Here is a 25,091-nt window from a genome sequence, read left to right as displayed (position 1 = left end):
TCATTCTTATTCAGGGTTGTCTGTACTGGTAGATACGGTCCGGGAAACTTAGCATCTACAGGAAACGGCTATTCCAGTGACTAGTTCAGTTTCTTTCTGTTTATCCTGAATTTTCATATTTTGGAGAAACATTAAAAGAAGCCTGGTTAAAATTTAAGTATCTTTTATCCTTTTTCAGAAGAGGATACCAAGCTTTGGGAAATTCCACCCACAGTGGAACCATCTCTCTCAGTATGTCCTATTGCTTGCTTGGTCAGGAATACTGTTATCCCCACTCCACAGTCTGTAAAACCTAAGGATCCTATGGATAGGAAGAATGAGGCTGTACTTTGTCAGGAGTCTCGCTGCGGCCTGTTCTGGCCAGCGCCTGAGTGATAAAGGCTAGTGTTCACTCTAGCTTCGGCGGCAGGCAGGGCGCCAGAGCTAGAGAAGACACTTCTGTGCGCACCCCCGAAAATGGGGCATTGCCATTGAAAAGGGGGCGTGTTTATAAGACGTGTCACCTTTTTGTTACCCTTGGGGGCGTGCCCGGCACTTACGGACACGCCGGTCAATCCCCAAGCACTGCTGACAGGGAGAATAGATGCTGGGCGCAAGCGCCCAGCATCTATTCACCGGCGGTGACCGGGTCACCGCACATTTCCCCACCCGCGGGACACTGCGACCCGCGCGTGAAGACTGCACCCGCAGGCTGTGAGGGCGGGGCGCTTTTTGCCCTCCTGAAGGAGGGCAGGGCGCAGCGCCCTGCTAAAACAGGCTAGCGGGAACACTAAAGGCTATCAATTCCTGAATGGCCCAGATGATTGCTGGGTTTCAATCAGAGGATTTGTCTGAATCTATTTCTTTAGCTGTTCAGATTTCAGAGGCTCTGACCTATATAGGTGATGCTTTAATAGACACTATTCAGGTACAGTCTCATATTTCCACTTTGGCCATTTCTGCCAGACATGCTCTATGGCTTCAATAATGGAAGATAGACATAGAGTCCAAGCATGCTTTAAAGCACAGGTTCTCAAACTCTGTCCTCAGGACCCCAAACGATGCATGTTTTCCAGATATCCTCACAGAATCACAAGTGAAATAATTAGCACCACCTGTGGATCTTTTAAAATGTGTCAGTAAGTAATGAATGCACCTGTGCACCTGCTGGGTGACCTGGAATATGTGAACTGTGTGGGGTCCTGAGGACAGAGTTTGAGAACCACTGCTTTAGAGGCACTGTATTTTGAAGGAGGTTCTCTGTTTTGGTCCAGAATTAATTAAAACAATTTCTCAGTCCTTACCTTCCTGTATCAGCACCAAAACCAAAATCTCCCAGGTTTCGTTCCTATCTGACCCAAGGCAGGGGAAGCTTTCAGGTATTCCGGGGTATGCCTAGGGGTCTCCGTAGAGGTGCTTTCAGGAGGCATGGTGTTCTTAGCAGCAGGGCAATGGGTGCTAAGTCAGCAGGTCAATCCACATGACCTTTGGTGGGAGGCCGCTTACTCAGATTCTGGGAAACTGGTTCAATCAAATCCATATTTTTGGATAAGTGGACTGGTAACCAGGGGTTACATTTTTAGATTTGGAGGGTCCTGTTCCAGAAAGATTCTTTTCCACTCCTCTCCCTGCAGATGGTTGCAGGAAGGCGGCTCTCATACGGGCAATTTCTGCGCTTTCCAATTCCGAAGTAATTATTCTGGGAGCGGTACTACAGCAAGGCCTGGGGGTTTTACTAAATCCTTATCTCCCACTTGGAAAAATTCAAGATGGAGTCCATAAGGTCAGTAATTTGTTCCATGGAGGAGGGATAATTTCTGGCATCCATAGATATCAAGGATGCCTACCTCCATATCATCAACATCTTCTGCAGTTTGCAGTGGGGTACCGGCATTTTCAGTTCCAGACCCTTCCATTCGGTTTGTCCACCACTCCCAGAGTCGTTACAAAGGTTATGGCACACATAATCTCCCTACTCAATGTGTTGGCTTATCTGGATGATTTGTTGCTAAGGGCACCTTCAATAGCCCTATTGCAACAACATCTTCAGATTACCATAGGCATGCTCCCAGAGGATTTATTTTTGGGTCTTCTAAAAACTCTCACTTTAGTAAATTTATCTCTTGGCGTTGATGAGAAGTGGAGATGTTGCTCATAGCAACCAATCAGATTCTAGCTATTATCTTCTAGAAGGTGCTAGTTAAATGTTAAGTAGAATCTGATTGGTTGCTAGTCCTTAGGGCTATGCAGCTAATGGGAAAAATGTTGGCTTTGTTTGAAGCCATTCATGTCACCAGATTCCATGCCCGACCACTGCAAAACCAGTTGCTTCATCGATGGGTAATGTCAGACCCTCGATTAAACAGGCAGATGTTCAGATTATCTCTGCAGACCCATCAATCACTCCTATGGTGGCTGCAGGATGCAAATCTGAACAGGAGTTGCCAGTAATATATTGGTTCATTGTCACCACAATTGCCAGCCTAACAGGCTAGGGCGTGGTGGTTCTAGACATGCACCTAACAGGGTCTTTGGTCCGTCCAGGAAGCTTCTCTTTTCATCAATATACTGGAATAAAGGGCGATTCGGTATGCATTGGTTCAGGTTCAAACCCATCTAAGGAGCCTACCAGTAAAAATCCAATCAGACAATGCCATGGCAGTTGCTTATATAAACTAGCAGGATGGCACACGAAGCTAGCGAGCAATAAGGGAGGTTTTTCACAGCCTTCATTGGGCAGAAAGTTGGGTTCCAGCTATTTCGTCAGTTTACCTCCCAGTTGTCCAACGTAGACTTCTTAAAACGCTACAGTGTGCATCAAGGGGAATGGGAATTACACCAGGAAGTCTTTTGGAAATAGTTTCCAGGTGGGGGTCTCCAGACATGGATCTAATGGCTTCCAGTCTCAACAGGAAACTTCCAATGTACGGATCTCGGTCCCAGGATCCTCAGGCATCCTTGGTGGATGCCATGAAAGCACCTTGGGTTTCCGGCTGGGATACATCTTTCCTCCTCTAGTAATGTTACCAAGAGTACTTCAGTGGATTAAATCAGTGGCTCCAGATTGGCTGTGCCATCATTGGTACGCAATTCTTCGGAACATGTCGGCAGACGTTCTGTATTGTCTGCCCCTGCGTCCAGATCTGTTACTTCAGGGTCCATGCCATCACCCCGATATGCCTCGTTTGGCTTTGGACGGCATTGTTCTTGAATCCAACATCTTGAGGGCCAAAGGGTTTTCAGAATCTGTTGTAAAAACCATGATACAGGCTTGCAAGCTAGTTACTTCCCAGATTTATCATCTGGTATGGAAGTTATATATTTCTTGGTGTGAAAGACACAAGTTAAAACCTGAAGGGTTCTGAGTGTCTCGTCTTTTGTCCTTTCTGCAGGATGGTTTGTTTAAGGGTCTTAGATTAGCCCCCCTTAAGGGACAAATTTCAGCCCTATTGATCCTGTTTCAAAGGAAATTGGCCCTCATTTCGGAAGTTCTGACCTTCTTGCAGGGGGTTCTTCGCATACATCCTCCTTATGTCCCGCCGGTTTCTCCTTGGGACTCAAAGGGTGCCCTTTGAAGTTCCTCCAAAACTAAATTTGAGTCATAAAAATTAGTAGAATTGCGATACCTCTCTTTTGAAGGTGTTTTCTTTTGCCCATTGCCTCGGCCAGAAGAGTTAGCGTCTCTTCCTTGTAAATCTCCGCTTCTCATTTTTCATGAGGATAGGGTGGTGTTACGCACTAAAACTTCCTTCCTTCCAACAGTGGTATTGGCTTTTCACATTAACCAGGATATCGTCCTGCCAGTCTTCAATGACTAGTGAAGCTTCTTCTTTAGCACTGTTTGATATGTACATGCGCTACGCATTTACACGGAGCACACTGCATCTTTGAGGTGTACGGCTTCTTTGTTGGTGTTGATTGGTGTACCAAAAAGAGGCTGGCCAGCCTCAATAGGATCCATCGCTAGATGGGTCACTTCTGCCATCCGGCAGGCATATTTGTCTTCAAATGTGAAGCTTCTGGCTTCAATTCGGGCCCACTCGACTCGTTCTGTTGGGGCCTCTTGGGCTGTGCGGCATGGTGCCTCGGTAGAGCAGCTGTGCAGAGCAGCTACCTGGTCACCCACTGTAAAATCTCTTCCTTGGAGTCCATCCGGGGGATGCAGGGATCCCTCCCTTGTTGAGTTTCTGGTTTTCTGAGTTCTTCAGTGCGTCTTACTCTGGCTTTGTTTAACATAGACTGAGATTCTAGTGGAAGGGGACACGTTATATAGGGGGTTGGAGCCAGTCTTAATTCTTAATTAGTTAGTGCCCAACTCCACAGCTCACTATACATAACCCAGAGGTAATGACATCTCCCAGATGGACACCAAGGAAGATATTTTACGGTGAGTACAAATCGTATATTTCTTTCACCACTGATGGCTAAATTGTGAGCACTGCTTGTATTGTGATGGGAGGCTGACCATCTATAGTTGTACTACTGAAATACTGATGGGAGACCTGCTTGAATTATGGTGATGAACTACCGTAATAATGGTAAGCACTATTGGAAACCTAATAGTGGCTGCTTCTAGTATAATGGTAGCGGGTTAATGCTGACACAATGCTAACAATAACTGATGAAGCTGGACATTACTGGAAGAATAGTGTACACTGCAGGTATCAGGACTCACTGCTTCTATAATTGTGGGGTGTACAACACTAGCAGAGATGAAGATATTTTTCACACGTTTATTTCAATATTCACAGCCCATACTGTTAAACTATTAGGGGCCAATTCCATTAGTGGCCATGTGCAGACAAACGTGCCATGATGGTCAACTGCACACACATCCGTGTATTGCCATCGCTCATGTTCATGTGCACTTCTATAAGAAAAACTACCAATTATTGCTGGCCGATATGTGATGTTTCAGAATAGGCATCACGGCCAAGTGACTAAATGGATCCTCCCCTGAGCATGTTAGAGAGAGTAAATTCTTGATCATATAACTACACAAAGCCACAAGCTGAGTGCTTTTATAATGGTCACAGAAATCCGTGCTATACAGAGGCATATTAAGACACCACAGGTCCCAAAATTCCTTTCCAGTGGCATACCACCTTATTTACAGTACATCGTCTGTGTACACAACATAATTTTTTTTTTTTTTTCCTACTCTTATTCAAAATTATGAACCATATACAATTACTGTATAATGTGAAGTTATTTCCCCCAATAAATTCCCACCTTTAAAATAACCCTTTATAGAGGGCCCATATTGTAACAAATATCCCTATATTAATAGCCCAACTAACGCCACATTTAATAAAGAGAAACCACATAACATTAACAACCCACTGTGATGGAACATTGGCCCTGATTCAGAGCCGGACGCTCTTTCAGAGCGCTCGTTCTGAATCAGGGTGTTTTTATTTTTTTCTTTGCGGCCTCCTGGCCGCTCGCTAAGCTGTGAGTGACCACCCACTGCTTTTGTGAGCGGCCAGGTGATGGTCGTGACCACCGAGGCTCGCGACGAGACCCTTGTAGTAGGTTCTCATTCGTCGCAAGCCCTAGAGAGCTTCCTGCTCTAACAGAGCAGGAAGCTCTCCACGGACATCACTGCTGATGTCAGCGGTGCCTCCCACAAACGGCAGGCGTTCCTTCGAGAACGGCCTTAGTTTGTGTAGCCACCCCTCCTACAAAATGGGATGAGAATTTCTCTATCTCTCAGGGGCCTGCGCATGCGCTCAGCACGCGCAGTACCCCACCATCGACCCTCTTGCGAACGGGTCTGAATCAGGCCCATCATACACTCTCAAATAACGTTAATAGTCTGCATCCACATGATATTAATGGGTTCCGGACTATAGATAGACAGTAATTAGATAGACACCAGATGTTAGACAGTCAATAGTTAGGCAGGGACAAAAGTTCCACATGAAAATGGTCGACAACTTTTAAAAAAAAATCTATTTAGGGTTAGACACCAAAGGGAGGGCTAGGGTGAAGATTAGGGCTACAAAACAAAAAAAATTGTCGACAATGTTTGTGTCAACCATTTTCATGTCAAACCTTTGGCCCTGTCGACCTTTTGTACCTGTCGACCTTCTTACATGTCGAACTTTAGTGTGTCTGACATTTGTCCCTGTCTAAAGCTGGGTACACACTGATAGATGTATTGGCCGATCAATTGATCAGCCAATGTATCTGCTGCCTGTCGGGCAGTATGTACCCGCGATATGTCTGTGAACGTCGGAGTTCTCCGACATAGCGCATTGGCTGTGCTGCACAGCCGATGGACAGATATGAGAGATGTGGTAGTGTCTATTTGTCAGCGCAACACATGTTGATACGATAGAGTAATACAGAGGTTCTCAAACTTGGTCCTCAGGACCCCACACAGGTCACGTTTTCCAGGTTACCCAGCAAGTGCACAGGTGTATTCATTACTCACTGACACATTTTAAAACATCCACAGGTGGAGCTAATTATTTCACTTGTGATTCTGTGAGGACACCTGCAAAACATGCACTGTTTGAGGACCAAGTTTGAGAACCTGTTGAGTAATACATTTAAAAAATGGAAATTGTTTAATACAGTCTGGTGTAAAACATAATACATATAGGAAAAATACAGGTAAATTTCCAAAATAAAAGAAATGTGGTAGAGAAACATAAATTGCAGTTTATACAATGGAATGGATATATTACAGTTGTGTTAGGCCGATATCTGACTATAGGACAATAAAAATGGTAAGGTGTTAATATGAAAAAATAAAAATTATATATTTATGGTGAAAAATAAAAATAGAAAAATAAAAGTTAGCTGAAATGGTGCAGTACTCTGGTTCTAGCGGTAGTCTTAATCAGTAATGTAGCCTTACGTGTTGATTCATGTCTCGGTCAAGGATACATGGCTAGCTGCTGATAGTTACTGTGTATGATACACTGTAGCAGATTCTGTGAAAAAAGTCTTTAGGTGCATGCACCTCCTACATCTTCCTGCTGTGCTGATATTTTCTTTAAAGTCTGGCACAATCGTGTGCCACTGTGGGTGTATAGCCTCCCGGTCCTGACAAATGGACACACTACCACATCTCTCTCGCTCTCTGGTGATATCGGGACATCACCAGTGTCTATAGCTGCAACATTAGCCCACGTAATCCATTTCACCCCAAGTAGCGCACTAACACCCATCTACCTTTATACGAGGGACAGATATGTCTGCAGACATATCTGTCCATCGGCAGGTGTGTACACACACAGTAGCAGCCGTGAGGAGGGGGGCGGGACACGCCCTCCGCCCGCTGGTTCACGCCCCCTGGTCGGCGGGATCTGCGGGCAGGCAGAGATGATGGTTGCTCAGTGTGTACGAACAACCGTCATCTGCAGATCACTCGATCTGCAGATATATCTGTATAGTGTGTGTCTATCTAGACATTGTCTATGTAATTACTGTCTTTTATACCACACCCTTAATACCCAACACACACCAGCACCCACCTAGTAAAGTTTTCACCCAGCAATAGTGTTACAAGAAGACTACAGCAAGTTTATTTGGACCGATTAAGTGTCATCAAGTTGTACTACTAATACAGAAGTTTATATTTAAAACCTATATCTCTGTATTATTTACTAAACATAGCCTACCATCAGTCACACACACTGTACACATACTCACAGGTGAGCACTGTGCCCTACACCCCCTTCCCCTCAAAATTGGTGATACTTTTTAAATCTATTATGTAATCCGATATATAGACTTTGCATAGAGCAATACATTGCAGTTACATATATAATATATAGTAGTCCAACATTTACAGTGGTACCGTAAGCTGAAAGTAAAGTATGGCATAAAGGATCGATGTATTTAAAAAAAAAAAAAAAAAAAAAAAAAACACCACCACATTTTAGTGAAGATGTATTATAAAAATGTGCCTATACATTAAGTTTTTAATAATAAATACCGTATATACTCGAGTATAAGCCGAGTTTTTCAGCACAAAAAATGTGCTGAAAAAGTACCCCCTCGGCTTATACTCGAGTCAAGTGTAGCGCTGACCGGACGGAGTTCAGTCAGCACTACACACTGCCAAACACAAAGCCGCCGGAGCCGGCAGCTGAGTGTTTGGTGTAATCAGCAGCCGCTGAGAGTCTGTCAGACTCTCAGCGGCTGCTGCTGCTCCCACTGCGGGAGCCATCTTCCGGCTCCCGCAGTGGGTGATGGGAGACACGTCGACGTCTCTCCCATGCAAAGCGGCCGGAGGAGCGGACAGCGGCGGGACCAGGAGCGGGAGTTTAAGGTGTTTATTTTTTTTTAATTCTTTTCACGTCTCTCTCTACTAGGAGGGTGGGGGCACTACCAGGGGGCGATTACTACAGGGGGCACTACCAAGGGGCATTATCAGGGGGCGATTACTACAGGGGGCACTAAAAGGGGGGATTACTACAGGGGGCACTAAAAGGGGGGATTACTACAGGGGGCACTAAAAGGGGGGGATTACCACTGGGGGAACTACAAGGGGGGATTACTACAGGGGGCACTAAAAGGGGGGATTACCACTGGGGGAACTACCAGGGGAGGATTACTACAGGGGGCACTACCAGTGGGGGATTACTACAGGGGGCACTAAAAGGGGGGATTACTACTGGGGGTACTACCAGGGGGGGATTACTACTGGAGGCACTGAAAGGGGGGATTACCACTGGGGGCACTACCAGGAGGGATTACTACTGGGGGCACTAGCAGGAGGGATTACTACTGGGGGCACAACCAGGGGGAATTACTACTGGGGGCACTACCAGCTGCTGCCATTTCCCACACTAGGCTTATACTCGAGTCAGTAAGTTTTCCCAGTTTTTTGGGGGGTAAAAGCAGGTACCTCTGCTTATATTCGGGTCGACTTATACTCTAGTATATACGGTAGATCACATATTGCATTACCTGGAACCTCAGAAGAGATGGCTGTTGTGTACATGCTTTGTTGCTATAAGGTCTATAACAGGTAAATGTTTTTAAATTCTCTCAGACCCCCCCCCTCCAAAAAAAAAACAAACAAATACACACAAACAAACAAAACTTTATATCAAAAGCTACCTGCTCCACCATAGCCTTGCTTGCCATATTCTCATTACTAATCTTTCTTTTGTACAGTACTGTACGGGCCTCTGAAGGACCAGTCTACAAGGGAGTCTGTAAATGCTTCTCCCGCTCTAAAGGACATGGCTTCATTACACCTGAAAGTGGAGGACCAGATATCTTTCTACATATCTCCGAGTAAGTGCTGTAGAAGGAATAGCAGTGAGTTACATCTTCTGAGCTCATCCATGTTATTACAGTATCCCGTCTGCGGAAATGGTGTCACGCGCACTTACGCAATATGTGCAGAATGGTGGTATGGTCTGAATGTTGACAGTCAATTTTTTAAAGATTTCCAAGGTTTTAGGGCTAGACTGCGATTAGGGATACTCGCTTCACCAATCCGCATGGTCGACATGTCTGTCTACTTTGACAATATCAACATTGACTGTCTACCTCACACCCATGTCCATATTCGGAATATGTCAACATTATTTTTCCCACCCTTCAAGAGCATCATGAGAATTTTGGTGTATTCTGTTTATTTGTAATCGATCCATTCCAGTGATGAAGAGTAATCCGATAATAACTGTGGGCTTGCTGACCACAAACTCCTGTTCTAAGTTAGAAAGCACTAATGTAAATCATGTATTCAAAGGCTATTCCATTTCTCTTTTATAGTGGATATTTTTCAAGTGTTTATTTAAGCTATAAACTTACTATTGTTTTTGGGCAGTAATCCTATGTGACTTTTAATTTACTAATAGTTCTTGATGTAGTACACATTACGCAGTATTTTTTAAGCATCTATAAAATGTGTTAAAACTGCTACATAAATTAATTATTATTTTTTTTTGTAAGTATGCAAAGTATTGTGGTACTTTTAATTCTATAATTTTGCACTTTTAATATAGCCCACCCACCCTAATCAAGATGTCTGAAAAATAACTTAAATCTAAAAATTGAACATATATTATACTGTGTATGTATGTGTATACAATATACACAGTAGTTTATCTAAATCTATCCCTTTTCTATTTGCTTACTTGCCTAATGATATTAAGAATAGACAAAAATGTCTGTCTATTGATATGTAGCTATTAATCTGATCTTTCGCTCATTTTGAAAATGTATTTTGTAATAAAATGTTTATCAAACCCAGTTGTCATGGAACCCTGAAGCTGGGTACACACAATGATTTATCATACTGTACGATTTATTGTTCCGGTGTGGATCAGAACAATATATTGTGCACATTGTATAATACACTTTCCCAAACCTTGCCATTACAGTCCAGGTTTAAAGGATATATATGCTTGAGTCCATATGGTTAAATCAAATTGACTGTACTCAACCATGGATATCTTTAAAACCAGGACTGTAAGGGCAGAGTTTCTAAAACTGTTAGGCGCGATCCAATGTTCCCGAGGGTCATTCATTCCATCTACTGTCCTGTACGTCAGATGGGACAATGCAAAGAACGCTGTGCTGTTACATGGAACAGTACTTTTCGCCATCTTAGTGTGTACGGTACATGGTATGTATCATGCTTGTACTAGTGTGTACCCAGCTTGACACTGCATTTTTCCAGATCTTCTAGCTTGAGCACAGGTGTGTTAACTGACTAACACAATAGAGCTACAGCTGGTACTAATAATTCCTGAGGATACATTGTTAGGGTTCCATGAGGACCAATTTTGAGAAACACTGTAATAGAATTTATGCAGTGGAAGCAAAACATGCTTAGAAATTATTTACATACAATGCCAATTTAATCATCACAAGCGCCTTTTTTCTCCATCACTTAAACTAAATTTATGTGTAGCGTGATTCCTGTAAAAAAAAAAAAAATGTAATTAGTGGATGTCTATAAAGATCTTTTGCACAGTTAAAAAGTCTTTTGGAAGCGTTTTCCTATGGGTTCCAATGTTGCCAGTAGCAGAGTATTGACTGGGTTCCTGAAACGCGTTGGATGCTGACACAAAGAATATCCTTCTTATTCTGGAGCAGCGCTTCACATCGCGCACACCAGCGGAAGAATTAGACAAGCACAGAGGGAACCAGCCAGCCGTGAAGACCAGCACACGGAAAGTAGGCAGAGACAGGGCTAGTTAGTTCTACCTGCAGCCCCCTGGTCAATACTTTGCTACTGGCAACATTGGAACCCACAGGAAAACGCATTCAAAATACTTTTTTAATTGTGCAAAAGAGCTTTATAAACATCCACTAATTACCTTATTTTTTTTTTTTACAGGAATCGCGCTACACATAAGTTTAGTTTTTAATCATCACAAATGCTCCTTTTTTCTCCATCACTTACATAAAGTGAGTTGCTACATTGTATATCATTTGTTTCAGTAGCGCAGCAGTGCATATATTAATATAATGCCAATTATTTGTCTTTTCACTTACAGTATTGAAGGAGAGTATGTTCCTATAGAAGGAGATGAAGTCACTTACAAAATTTGCACCATTCCACCCAAAAATGAGAAACCTCAAGCTGTAGAAGTTGTAATCACCCATTTGGCTCCAGGATCAAAGCACGAGACATGGTCCGGACACATCATAAATACATAACCACATCAACTTCCATTCACACTTTTTTTTTTTTTTTTTTACATTGTTATTAATGTTTGACTATTGGTTCTTTATCTTTGCGCACAGGTCTCATCCATAAGCCGAATTCAATGCATCCATGGTTGTAATACGATTTAATAAAATCTTTATTAGGATTTAAAACGAATTGAATCTTCAGTAAATCATGAGACTAGCAGCATATTCCAGTAGTAAATCTTTTTTTTTTTTTTCCATCTAATACACTGAATCCCATTTTATTGTTTTACACAGAATATCAGGACTACATCTTAATTGGAAGTTGGTGGATGTCTACTGCCAAAATTTGTCTAGAATTTGCCACTAAGATTTTGAATTACACTGTTTTGGCATTAAATCCCTGTGTGTATTTCTATGTAACATTGTTAGGCATACCTATAAATTCCATAACAGGAGAGCGAAAAGAAAACACTGCAGCTGAGATTATTATTGGCACATACATCTTGTGCATTAAAAATGTTTATTTTAAGCTATACAAAGTACTACAAAAGCTAAATGCTGCTCATATCATGTCTTTCAGAATTTTACTTGAATGTCTTTAATAAAGTAGAAATATCTACATCATCCTTTGTTCTCTAATACTAAAAAAAAAAAAAAACACCATTAATTTAGTTTATAAATAACTTTTCAACTTAATAAAACTTCAATTTAGACATCTGATTTAAAGGAGTTTAATTAACACACAACTTATAAGGGTGAGTGAGAGAAAAGCGTGACATACAAATGCTGATCCGGTCACTGTTCAATTTGGCCACTAAATGGATGACATCCAGCCATTTGGCACTTTTAGTTAGGGTCCATTTTATCAGTACCATGTAACCTACCAGCATGCTTTTGGACTATGGAATGAAACGCATACAAATACATAGTGCACAAACGAATTCCACACATGACTGGTGCTATGACGCAGCAATGCTAACCAACCAGAGCTTTGTGAAAGTGGAGCAATTTTCATTGTCACAGCTAATACTATGTGGCCATGTGGACCAAAAAACCCAGCTTTTGAGGCCTGGAGTTGTACAGTAGATGTATAATAAAGTTATAAAACACTGAATATTTGACATATTAGATTGTGCTTTACCACCTTAGTTCTCCAGATTTTGTCACATTATACAAAGTATGGTACTATATATACACACAAATGATGTGATAGGTTTTATTTACAAATTATTTTATTTGAAATCATTAATTACAATACTGCTAAATAGGTCAGTTGATTGGTAAATTCCCAACATTTGCACATTGAAAGTAGACACATATGTATAAATGCATTACACTTCCTACTTTGCTTATTAACAGCCCCACACTAAAGGGTGGGCAGTATAAAACCTAGTAAAGAATGGTTGTTATTGGCAACTTATACACTTTGCCCAATCAGTTTCTACCTATCACTTTATAGACTGTACTTGATAAATGCTAGCTAGAAGCTGATTGTTTGCTATGGCAACTTCCACTTGTCCATTTTTCCACTCTTTAGAAGGTTTAATATTTCCCCCATAGTGTGTTGCATGTACTGTATTCAATATACAGTATATGTAGTGTTCGCTCTAGGTCCGGCAGCAGGCAGGGCGCCGGACCTAGAGATGGGGCACTTCTGCGCGCGCTCGGCCGAAAAGGGTGTGTGTCTTTAGGATGTGCCCCCTTTTTGTCACTCCTGGGGGCGTGCCGGGCAGCCCCCAAGTGCTGTGGTCACTGTGAATGGATGCCGGGTGCATAGTCACTCCTGGGGGCGTGCCCGACATGCTGGGCAGCCCCCAAGCGCTGCAGTCACCGTGAATGGATGCGCCCTGCATCCATTCACCGGCGGTGACCGCCGTGCCACAGTATTGACCACCCGCGGGACACTGAAGAAATAAATAAATGAACTAAACATCTGTCATCATCCACATACTTTATGGGTCAAACCACTTGCTTATTGAGGATACTATCACTCTCTTAAAACAGCAGGATTAGTTATCCTATTTTGACTTATTACATACAAACCCTTCCTTAATAATGTATGAATCATATGTAGTTTAGGAACTGGATAACTGCTGCAATAATAAGTCACAACTAGCCAAAAAAAAATCATTCAAGATGGTCACAAAGCCCGCAATTTAAGAAAATACATTATTATTCTAGAAGGACATTCAATAAATCTCTCCAAGTGGCTCTGTAGTATGTAAAGTGTGTATGAGGTAGGGTAGTAAACTCTGATGGAAGGGCTGTGGGGAATTTGCTTCACCTTTGTGTGTTATGTACCAAAAATGTCTCTCACACACACAAAAAAGTGTTAACCTATATTAAACTAGCCAATAGTGACTGGCATCTAGTAAAAACATAATAACCCTCTTTTTGATCTAGATCACAAATGTAGTTTCTGACATGTGTTATCACATACATCAGTGCTTCCCAAATGCAGTACTTGGGTACCCCTAACAGTGCATATTTTACAGATGATCGCGTTTGTGAGCAAGTGTATTTTTTTTTTTTACTGGCTGACTTATTTTTACAGATCTCCTCTATCACTCTGATAAAAATTACTTCCACCTGTGGGTCTTTTAAAGGATTATGGTAAATTTACCATTGAAAAAACCTTTTTTCCCTCGAGGTCCATAGGGTGGGAACACCATTGACAAAAAGAATGCCAAACTCTGTGATAGATGTGGGCAGAGGAAGGCTTTCGTGCCCAAAGCATCATTTGGATCAGAGAGCAACCCTTCACTCTTAAAATGGAAGTCTCGAGCCACGCCGTCCAAGACAGACTAGGTAAGTCCGGATGCAGGCAGGGACCCTGCGCTAACAGATCCGGCCATAGAGGAAGAGGATACGCGGACTGTCTATGGATAGATTCCGTATGTTGGTGAACCAATAATGTCTGGGCCAAGCAGGAGCCACTAGTATTACTGTTCTGCCTTCCTGCTTGAATTTCCTGAGAACCCTTGGGAGGAAGGAAATCAGTGGAAAGAGATACACCAGCTTGAAGTCCTATCTTACTGCTAGTGCATCCATGAAGGCTGGTGAGGGATCTTTGGTCCAGGACCCGTACCTGGGGACCTTGTGGTTGTGATGTCATGAGGTCTATGTCTGGTAGGCCCCATTTGTTCACCAGGAGTTGAAACAGCCGCGGGTGGAGAGACCACTCTCTGGTATGTATGTCCTGACTACTTAGGAAGTCTGCTTCCCAAATGAGGACTCCGAGGATGAAAATTGCCGAGATCGCCAGAAGATGACGTTCTGCCAAAATCAGAATGTTTGTCACTTCCCTCATGGCTGCATGACTTCACGTGCCACCCTGATTACTGAGATAAGCTACTGTGGTTGCGTTGTCAGACTAGATCTGGACCGGAGTGTTTTGTATACTGCTCAAAGCTCCAAAATATTTATGGGAAGATGACTTTCCTGATTTGTCCATGTTCCCTGAAAGGTGTGATGACCTGTCATTGCCATCCATCCGTGAAGACTTTGTGTTCGTGGTGAGAAGGACCCAGTTTGGAATCCAGAATGGGTGACCTTTGTCCAGATGATCCCTTTATAGCCACCACAAGAGAGAGAGAGATGAACCTCTTGAGTGAGAAGGATTCTCAGAAACCTTATTAGAAATACCCTTTGTGCCTGAGAATACAGAAGTGCCCCCAGATGTACCATCTGCTGTGTTGGAGAAAGGATTTCTTCCAATTGATGATCCAGTCATGCTTCTGTATGCAGGCAATGGTCAGTTGGAGATGGTGTTATAAAACAGCTGGAGACTGTGCCAATATCAGAAGGTCGTCCAGGTATGGTAGTATTCTGATTCCCTGACACCTGAGGTAGGCCGTCATAACCGCCATTATTTTGGTAAAGACCTGAGAGGTCATTGATGACCAAAGGGTAGTGCCTGAAATTAGTAATGTTGTTGCAGGACCGCAAACCGTAGAAATTGGTGGTGGAATGGTGTAATAGGCACATGCAGATACACATCCTGAATGCCCAGGGAAACCATAAAATCCACAGGCTCCATTCCCAAAATAATTGACCAAAGAGTTACCATATGGAACTTGAGTACACGGATAAACTTGTTGAGCGTTTTCAGATTTAGAATAGGGCGATGAGACCCATTCAGTTTCTGATCCAAAAATAGATTGGAATAATAACCCCTTACTTTCTGAATCACAGGAACCGGTGATATTATTCCTGCCTGTAGCAGGGAGTAAATGGCCTCCTGAAGAGCCAAGGCCTTGATCGCATCTAATGGGGGAGATATATGTGAGCTGTTTTCTGGTAAAAAATCCTCCAATGCCCCCGTCCATTCTTCAACCGCTTTGGCTATCCAAGCCCCAGCTATAGGTGAACGAGTAACATGTCTTAAGGCAATATTTTCAACATCTGGAGCTGTTTCAATTTTCCTGTCTGTTGGATCCTTAAGAGAAGATGCTGATGGAATAGGCAACATAGCATTTCAGACTAAATGTGTCGCATGAGCAGGAGAGACTTCCCACTTAGCATCGTATCCTTTCCCAGCTTCTGAATGTACTAATATTTTAGTAATAGTTTATCTGGGTTACCCCATGTCTCTTCCATAAGTTCAGTGAGCTGCTCAGATTTAGGAAACTCAGCTTTAACCACCCTCCGGTGTTTAAACACTGGAACCGTCTTACTAGGAGCTGGTTCATCATCCTGTATATCTAAAATTGATTTGACCGCCATCACCAAAGAAGGAACTTCCAGTGTAGAAGGATGGTTCTCCCCTGCCAAGCTAGACCCCAAAGAAGAACCCTGCGCATCACCCGATTCCTTAGATGATGCATCTGAATCCATATACTGAACAGACCAATAAAAAGATAACTTCCGTTTAGGTCGCTTAGTGACTACCGGTCTGCTCGCAACAGCTGACTGACCTGAGTGGGCATAAGCATCCATCCAGGAAGGATGTATAGGAGGTGCAAACATAGCATGCTGTGGGTACCCCATACAAGGAGGCAGTAGCCATACGATCCACAAACTGATTCATTACCTGAGACAAGGAGGACACCCAAGATGGCTCCTGTACAGGGACTGGTATACTGGACTGGTAAGGTAGCTCTTTATAGCAGACAGCACACAAACCATCCTTTATCAAGTCCTGAGAGGACAAGCCCGCCAAACAGGATTTACACGAAACCAGCACAGGGGCATCCTTCTCCTGATCCCCTTTACTTTTTGACATATCAATTATAAAAGGTAACAATGAAAAGTAAAGTAAAGGGAAAACATTCACAAATAACAAGTAAATGTGAAGTATAAAGAAAAAAACCTGAGACCAACAGCTACATCAGCGCACCAATAGTGAGCTGTGAGCGTCTCTTATACACAAAGCGGGAAGGAGTGACCCAGATGCACAAAAACCTTTGAAGGAACTGCATTTGGGTTGGGGGAGAGCCTGCCTCCCCCTAAGCTGCATCAACCAGCTGGGTACGCTGGCCTCATGGCAGCAGAAGCGTCTGCTGCCGATCCCAGTCATCAGACGATAAGGCCCCGGTGGTCTAGCGAGGACGCTGTACTCCGGGCCCTATTTGCAGTGGCTCCGATACGTCTCCGGAAGCAAGGACTGCAGCGAGCGATTCCCTGTAAGCGAGGAATCGCCTTACCCAACATCTCCTTGCATCCAGTTGCAGTCTGGGCCCCAGCATCGCTGCTAGCAAGCTCTGCCGTGACCCTCCAAAATCACCAGCGATGTTACTGGTGTTGCGGCCTGGCGGAGGTAGACGGAGTCACAGTGTATACATCTTAGTTCAGACGCTCAGCACTGTTAACTCAAAAACATAGAAAAGAAAACAAAATAAAAGCTTAGGACTGCCTGAAGCGTCCCGTTAAAACGATGCGTCTGAATCCTGCCACACCAAACGAACAACTGAATGCCTGTGGCCAGGGTATATGTGGAGGAGGACCAGAGGCATCCTGGGAGCTGAAAGCTTTAACTGCTTGGTGCCTGTATCACTCCAACTACATTATTCCCCATGGTATTCCTGTGGATCCCTATGGAACCTGAAGAAGAAACATGTATTGTTAGGGGTGCCTTAGCAATGAATTAGACTATCAGAGGAATTTTGCTGCCTAGTGAAAATTTGTTTCCTGGGTTTAAATCACTAAAATGTTACTTTTATAATACTGCTCAAAAACAGAAACAAAATCATACATTATTGTGGTTTCAATTCAATTAGGTGCAAAAGTACTCGCAATCGCAAGTAAATTCGGCTGTATGCAGCACTTACAGTAGTTCCGGACTTTCCCCATAAGGAAGTGAGCAAAAATGTGAGTCAGGTGAGATCGGGCTGAGGGGGACAAACTGCTGTGCTGTTGCAACAGCAAATCACCCCCTACGCACCTAATTGGATCAAGCCTTGTGTGTACAAAGAAAATTAGTACATATTTATTAATAGACTGCATTCTCTTGATACTGGCACACTTCTACTGCACTTTTGTTTGTGGGTCACTAAATTGTAGATGTTTTCATGGGATGTAATCTGGATGCTGGCAGTCAGAAACTCAACCGCTGAAACCTCGACAGTAAGTGTTAGGAACTAGGGGGAGACTTAGGGTTATTCTGTGGGGCGATTAAGCTGCAGGAGTGGGAGGGTTAGGCTGCTCGGAAGGTGGGTTAAGGTTAGCATACTTGCCTAATCCTGTCGGGATGCCGACTGCCGGCATCCCATTCCCAACCCGTTTTCATTGTTACAGCACATTACATTTCACATAAAAGCTGCATTCCTGCTTAAAGTCTATAATCAATCTGCAATCCCAGCTGATACCGTAGTAGGCAGTTCCCAGGTCTCCACTAAGACAAAGGGCATCTCTGCTAAACTTATTATTTCTTGAATGCAGCTTTAATATTGTCCACTACAAACTATAAAGAGCCAATGTGTTTGCCAGATAATTAACAAGTGAAATCCCACAGGCTGTTTTATAATGACAGAATAATCTGTTCAATCAGAAGCGTTTACTGGAAAAACAACTCTGTACAGATTCTCTGTGTGTCCTGAGGAGATGTCACCGAATGACCGATTGTCCTTGGGTCCGTGTAGATTTCATAGTCATTTCCACCCTGTGAACAAAGTCAGAGATAGATGGTGTTGAGTGCTTGGAGCATTATTGGATACGGTTTTATTTTTTTAATTTATTTTTAGCACTGAATTTTTTCTTTGTTATCCCCATCGCCTTACCATCCTGCTTATAATTGTAATATCGTCATATGTATTGAAGAGCTTTATTTTTTTTTTCACTTTGTGAAAACTTTCCGGCAACAAATTAGCATATGCCAAATTCGTTTCATAGAATTAGTAGTAAAGGACACAACTCGGGAAGAGCATAACCTTAATTTCAAGGACATATTGATATGGTTTTTTAATGTGTTTCCAAAACTATTGGAGTTTCGGACTCAACCACCAAATATGAAGAAAGGAACCAGGTGTCATGCAACATATCAACTAGCAAATCCAATACACCGGAAAATAGCATGCAGTCTAACTGGAACAGTATACCAACAATAGGAATGAATGCATACAAATTATCAATCATAACAGAGCTTGTTGAGGTGTATTCCCTACTCTGCTCCCATTCCTCCCCATCCCGATTCTTGATCATGTCTGCCTCACAAGCCAGTTCATGTAGGTCTTCAGGAACTTCGGATGTAAAAGCGTGGTATGAAACTTTAAAATGTAATCTTTCATCAAGGCCTTCTTACCACACAGTGATTCAAGCGTAGTAAGTAGCTGGTGAGCAATCGCTTAATGAACTATCAAAATGTCCCAATTTCAAAATTGGGGAAAAATGTGTGATATTGAATGTGGCCCATAAGCCAGAAAACAGCAGCAGCATACAGTATGTTGCTGTGTTAGAAATCTAATGTTGTTCATCAACCAGTATCCAAAGATCTCAATCCAGGTTTAATGTCCATGTTCTAGAAAATTGGGATTTATAGTCTGGAACACATCTCAGGGTTTTTTTTTTGTTTTTTTTAAATACACAGACGATGGATGGAGTAGTAACCCACAGTTTCCTTATGGGTTTTGTGAACAGATTGTTCTTTGCATCAGTAGTTTATACTGGGATATCAGTTGGAGCTACAAATACATCCAGTCCTCTTTCTCATGTTATATGTAGCAGATTAAGGGAACTGGGTATTTATAAAATGTGTTGTCATTACCTAGGGGGTAATAGGGGCACTTCCTATTCAATTATATGCTATCAGATGCCTCTCTATAGAGGTAACAACCACCATAAATCTTCAGTGCGAAGATTAGCAATAGTATAAATCTTTGTACAGTTTTTTTTTTTTTTTTTAAACATATGCAGACACATAATTACACCACTTGTCTAAAGGCAAAATGTGCCCCATCTGTACACGCATGCAGACAAAAGAGGGATTAAGTAATTTTTCATAAGAACCTGAAGGAGCTGTAACATTCCTGAAGATATGAAAACAAAACCTGGACTTCACCAGTTCTTGTCATCTAGATCATTTTTAATGAGATAATATCTAACCAATTACACCACTTCATCCATAAGGGGTATGAGATGCCAAGAGTAGGAAAATAGGTATATCGCGACTAGGCTGCTTTTACCAAATTCAAATGTTAGGACTAAGGCATTTGTAATTCAGTAAAGATAATTAACATTCTTTTCATGGCATATTTAATCTTTCATTTATTGCCTTTTAGCTAGGCAGTAATTAAACAGGATTTTGGTAATTACCGATAAATCCCTTTCTCCGATTCCACAAGGGACACTGGAGTCTCAGAACAGTAGGGTATAGATGTGTGCTAACCAGGAGCTGGCACTTTAAACATTTTTTTAAATAAAAGCTAGCTCCTCCCCCTATAGACAAAATGCAGAGGCGAAAGAGAAGCTAGAACATATATGAACAAAACAAAAACATAATAAAGCCAGAAAACAACCAGTCCTAACCTGGAAGGACAATCAAAACCTGGCAGGCAGAACAGCGCCAGTGTCCCCTGTGGAATCAGAGAAAGGGATTTATTGGTAAGTACCAAAATCCTGTTTTCTCTTTCATCCACTAGGGGACACTGGAGCCTCAGAACAGTGGTGACATCCCAGAGCACCCATCCCAGGAAGGAGAGCGCTGAGAACCCTGCAAACAGCACGGTCATACTGCGAGGCGGAGGCCGCGAAGGTGTCAAAACGATAAAACTTGACAAAATGTATGTCGCCCCAACCAAGCTGAGCCATAGAAACCCCACGGACAGCCACCCACAAGGGACCAACAGAGCGCATGGAATACACTGTAATGGAAACAGGAGGCTCTTTAGAGGAGGCCAGATAGGCCTGTCTGATGGTCAGATTAATCCAACGTACAATAGTCTGCTTTGAGGCCGGCCAACCAGGACGAGCAATATCATACAGAACAAATAGTATCTACGTTGAAAGGACAGCATCTCTCCGGAAGACAGATTCTCTAAGAGCTCTGACCACGTCTAAAGATCTGGAGGCAGCGGAATCTTCTTTAAACACGGAACCACAATGGGTTGGTTAATGTGAAACGCAGACACCAACTTAGGTAGGAACAACATCAGCGTACAAAGCTCAGCCCTGTCATGGAAAATCAAGTAAGGAGGACAACAAGAGAGAGCCCCAAGGTTCGACACATGCCTGGCAGAGGCTAGGGCTAAAAGAAGAACCACTTTCCAAGATAAATACTTTAAATCTACAGTCTGTAATGGTTCAAACAGACAAGACTGTAGGAAAGAGTACCAAATCCAAGTCCCACGGAGCCGTGGGGGGAATAAATGGAGGTTGTAACCAGATAACCCCCTGCAGGAAGGTCTGAACATCCGGTAACAATGCTACTTTCCTTTGGAAGAAAATAGATAGTGCCGAAACTTGAACCTTCCGAGATTCAAGATGAAGGCCCGCAGAGAAGCCTGCTTGCAGAAAAAGGACGAGTCTGGACACCTTGAACTGTGGTGTGAACGCCGGGGTTCATCTCTGACAAATTACATACACCTTCCAAATTCGGTAGTAGTGCTTGGAAGTAACCTCTTTCCTAGCTCATAGCATGGTAGGAATCACAATAGAAGGAATCCCTTTTCTACTCAAGATAGTCCTTTCAACAGCCACGCCGTCAAACGAAGTCTTGATAGATAAAAAGGACCCTGTTGCAGAAGATCCTCTTGCAGCGGAAGGGGCCACGGGTCGTCTATTAGCAGCAGACGTATATTGGAATACCACGCCCTTCGAAGCCAATCTGGAGCCACTAATAGAACCTTGGTCTTTTCACTTTTGATTTGTTGTAGTAGACAAGGAAGTAGAGGGATTGGTGGAAAGAGGTAAACAAACTGGAACTGCCAAGGAGTTGTTCGTGCATCCACTACCACTGCCTGCAGATCTCTTGTTTGAGAGCAATAAAGAGGAAGTTGATGGTTGAGTCTTGATGCCATGAGGTCGACTTGTGGAAGGCCACATCGCTGAACCAGCTGTTTGAACACTTCTGGGTTGAGCGCCCACTCCCCTGGATGAGTGTCCTGAAGACTGAGGTAGTCGGCCTCACAATTTTCTACGCCTAGGATGAAAATTGTCGATATTGCCACTGCAAATTCCTCTGCCCAGAGTCGAATGCGGCTTGCCTCCCTCATGACCACCCGACTTCTGGTGCCACCCTGCCTGTTTATGTACACTACAGCCGTGGTGCTGTCCGACTGCACTCGGACTGCTTGACCCCGCAACAGAGGATGTGCCAGCTGTAGAGCATAGAACACTGCCCTAAATTCTAGAATGTTTATGGGCAGAACCACGTCCCGTGGAGACCAGCGGCCCTGAAAGTGTCTTCTCAGAGTCACTGCCACCGCCCATCCTCTCAGGCTTGCGTCTGTGGTGAGAAGACTCAAAATTCCACACTCTGAACCGTTTGCTTGCCAATAGGTGAGATGAATTCAGCCACCAAAGAAGAGACGTCTGTGTTCTGGGTGCCAATCTTACTCGTTGGTGAAGGAACAGATGGGACCCCGACCACTGAGAAAGGAGGTCCAATTGGAAAGGCCTGGAGTGGAACCAACCATATGGTATGGCCTCGAAGGTCGCAACCATTTTCCAGAGTCGTCGTATGCACAGGTATACTGACACTCTGTGATTTTGTAGTATCAGTCGTACCAGCCGTTGAATGGAGGTTACCTTTCCTTGAGGAAGGAAAACCTTCTGTACTACAGTGTCAAAAATCATTCCAGAAATGGAAGCCTCTGAGTAGGCTGCAGATGGGATTTCAGAAAATTCAGGATCCAACCATGTCTTATGAGGAGACTGTGTGTTATCAATGTGTCTTGTAACAATTGAGTCTTGGAAGAAGCTTTCAGGAAGAGATAGTCCAAACAAGAGACTATAGTAATTTTTGAATCCGAAAGAGGGCCAATATTACAGCCATGACTTTTGTGAAAACTCTTGGGGCCGAAGAAAGACCGAAGGGCAAGGCCTGAAATTGAAAATGAGAGTCTCGCACCGCGAGCCGAAGGAATGCCTGGTGAGGCGGCCAAACGGGAATGTGGAGGTAGGCATCCTTTATGTCCAGGGACACGAGAAACTCGTCCTTCTCGAGCCCCACAATAACAGATTGAAGAGACTCCATCTTGAACTTGAAAGCACGCAGATAAGGATTGAGATCCTTCAGGTTCAGAATGGGTCTCACCAAAACGTCTGGCTTGGGAACTACAAACAAGCTAGAGTAGAATCCCTGTGTTCTCTAATGGGTTGGAACATCTACCAACACCTTAGAAGACAGAAGCTTGTCTATAGCTTCCTGAATCACAACCAGTCTGTCTACGGCAACTGGTAAACCGGTTGTGAAAAACCAAGGAGGCGCCCGGACAAGATCGGATCCATTCTCCCCTGAAATTTCAAAGACGAGCTCCCGCCCTGGGGTCCCCCAGATGAGAGGGAAGTGCATCATGAAGTGGGTTTTGCTACTGGCTTACTGTCCTGGTGAGACGAGGATGCAGTGACTCTACCTCTAGAGCCACGGGAGACAGTAGGGCCTCCTCTGGAACGTCCTCTGAATCTCCCCGGGACAAGAAAGGACGGTCCTGTAGAAGGCTTAAGAGGAGGCGGAGCAGCTGAGGGGAGATAAGTGGACTTATCACCTGTGGCCTGAGAGATCCACTTATCCTGTTCAGATACGAACAGAACTTTCCCCATGAAAGGAAGTGCTTCCACTGCTCTCTTCGATTCCGCTTCAGTTTGCCATTGTCTCAGCGGGCCGAGATCGCCAGAGCAGAGGACCTAGAGGAGAGATTACATACATCTTTAGATGCCTCCGCGAGGAAACCCACCAATTTGTTCTGCTAAAGGAATAAGATCCTCAACCGGTAGTCCAGCCCTTAACCCCTCTGAAAGTTGCATAGTGAGCTGCTGGGTCAACAAGGCAGTTGAGGCATGCGCTAGCACAGGGCGAAGAGTCACCCCAGCTACTGTGTATATGGACTTCAAGGTATTTTCCAACTTTATCGGAAGATTCCTTTAAGGAAATGTCTCCTGGAACCAGGAGAATTGTCTTTTTGGACAGACGAGACACCGAAGGGTCCACTCAGGGAGGAGTCTCACATATTATCCTTTTCCTACAGATAGCAGGAGGTTAAGATAAAATCTTACGTGATACTTGGAACTTTTTATCCATGTGCTTCCATGCAGGAGGTGAGGATATCATCCAGCTCCTCTGAAACAGGAAAGGTGGCAGCCTGTCACTGTTTTTGTTAAAGATAGACAGCCTAGTAGAAACGGTCTACAGTCAGGTCCATAAATATTGGGACATTGACAGAATTTACAGATTTTGGCCTCTGTTCACCACCACAATGGTTTTGAAATGAAACAAACAAGATGTGCTTTAACTGCAGACTTTCAGATTTAATTTGAGGGTAATTACATCCAAATCGGGTGAACGGTGTAGGAATTACAAGAGTTTCAATATGTGCCTCCCACTTTTTAAGGGGCCAAAAGTAATGGTACTATCAACTCAAAAGCTATTTCATGGACAGGTGTGGGCTATTCCCTCATTATTTCATTATCAATTAAGCAGGTAAAAGGTCTGGAGTTGATTCTAGGTGTGACATTTGCATTTGGAATCAGTTACTGTCAACTCTCAATATGAGATCCAAAGAGCTGTCACTATCAGTGAAGCAAACCATCATTAGGCTGAAAAATGAAAACAAACCCATCAGAGAGACTGCAAAAACATTAGGTGTGGCCAAATCAACTCTTTGGAATATTCTTAAAAAGAAAGAACGCACCGGAGAGCTCAGCAACACCAAAAGACCCGGAAGACCACGGAAAACAACTGTGGTGGATGACAAAAGAATTATTTCCCTGGTGAAGAAAAACCCCTTCACAACAGTTGGCCATATCAAGAACACTCTCCAGGAGGTAGATGTATATGTGTCAAAGTCAACAATCAAGAGAAGACTTCACAAGAGTGAATATAGAGGGTTCACCACAAGATGCAA

The 25,091-nt window shown here is 43.3% G+C and overlaps 2 protein-coding genes across 6 annotated transcripts in view; one reads left to right on the top strand and one right to left on the bottom strand.

Annotated features, from left to right (window-relative positions):
• CARHSP1 (calcium regulated heat stable protein 1) overlaps positions 1-12,134 on the top strand; it is a 74,023-nt gene extending 61,889 nt beyond the window's left edge. For all 4 annotated transcript variants that reach the window (XM_088466758.1, XM_088466757.1, XM_088466760.1 and 1 more), the window contains 2 exons: positions 9,118-9,240; positions 11,457-12,134. In XM_088466758.1, coding sequence (XP_088322884.1) covers positions 9,118-9,240; positions 11,457-11,619 — 286 coding nt within the window. In that variant the 3' untranslated portion in view covers positions 11,620-12,134. The remainder of the gene's footprint in view (positions 1-9,117; positions 9,241-11,456) is intronic.
• PMM2 (phosphomannomutase 2) overlaps positions 12,079-25,091 on the bottom strand; it is a 38,899-nt gene continuing 25,886 nt past the window's right edge. For both annotated transcript variants that reach the window (XM_088466756.1, XM_088466755.1), the window contains exon 8: positions 12,079-18,694. In XM_088466756.1, the coding sequence (XP_088322882.1) occupies positions 18,590-18,694 (105 nt within the window). In that variant the 3' untranslated portion in view covers positions 12,079-18,589. The remainder of the gene's footprint in view (positions 18,695-25,091) is intronic.

The sequence above is a fragment of the Taudactylus pleione genome, unplaced genomic scaffold (genome assembly GCF_031769625.1).
Source record: "Taudactylus pleione unplaced genomic scaffold, aTauple2 ptg000066l, whole genome shotgun sequence".
In the NCBI taxonomy this organism is placed as follows: domain Eukaryota; kingdom Metazoa; phylum Chordata; class Amphibia; order Anura; family Myobatrachidae; genus Taudactylus; species Taudactylus pleione.
Note: the sequence above shows the minus strand (reverse complement) of the source record. Positions and strands in the feature narration are given on the sequence as shown.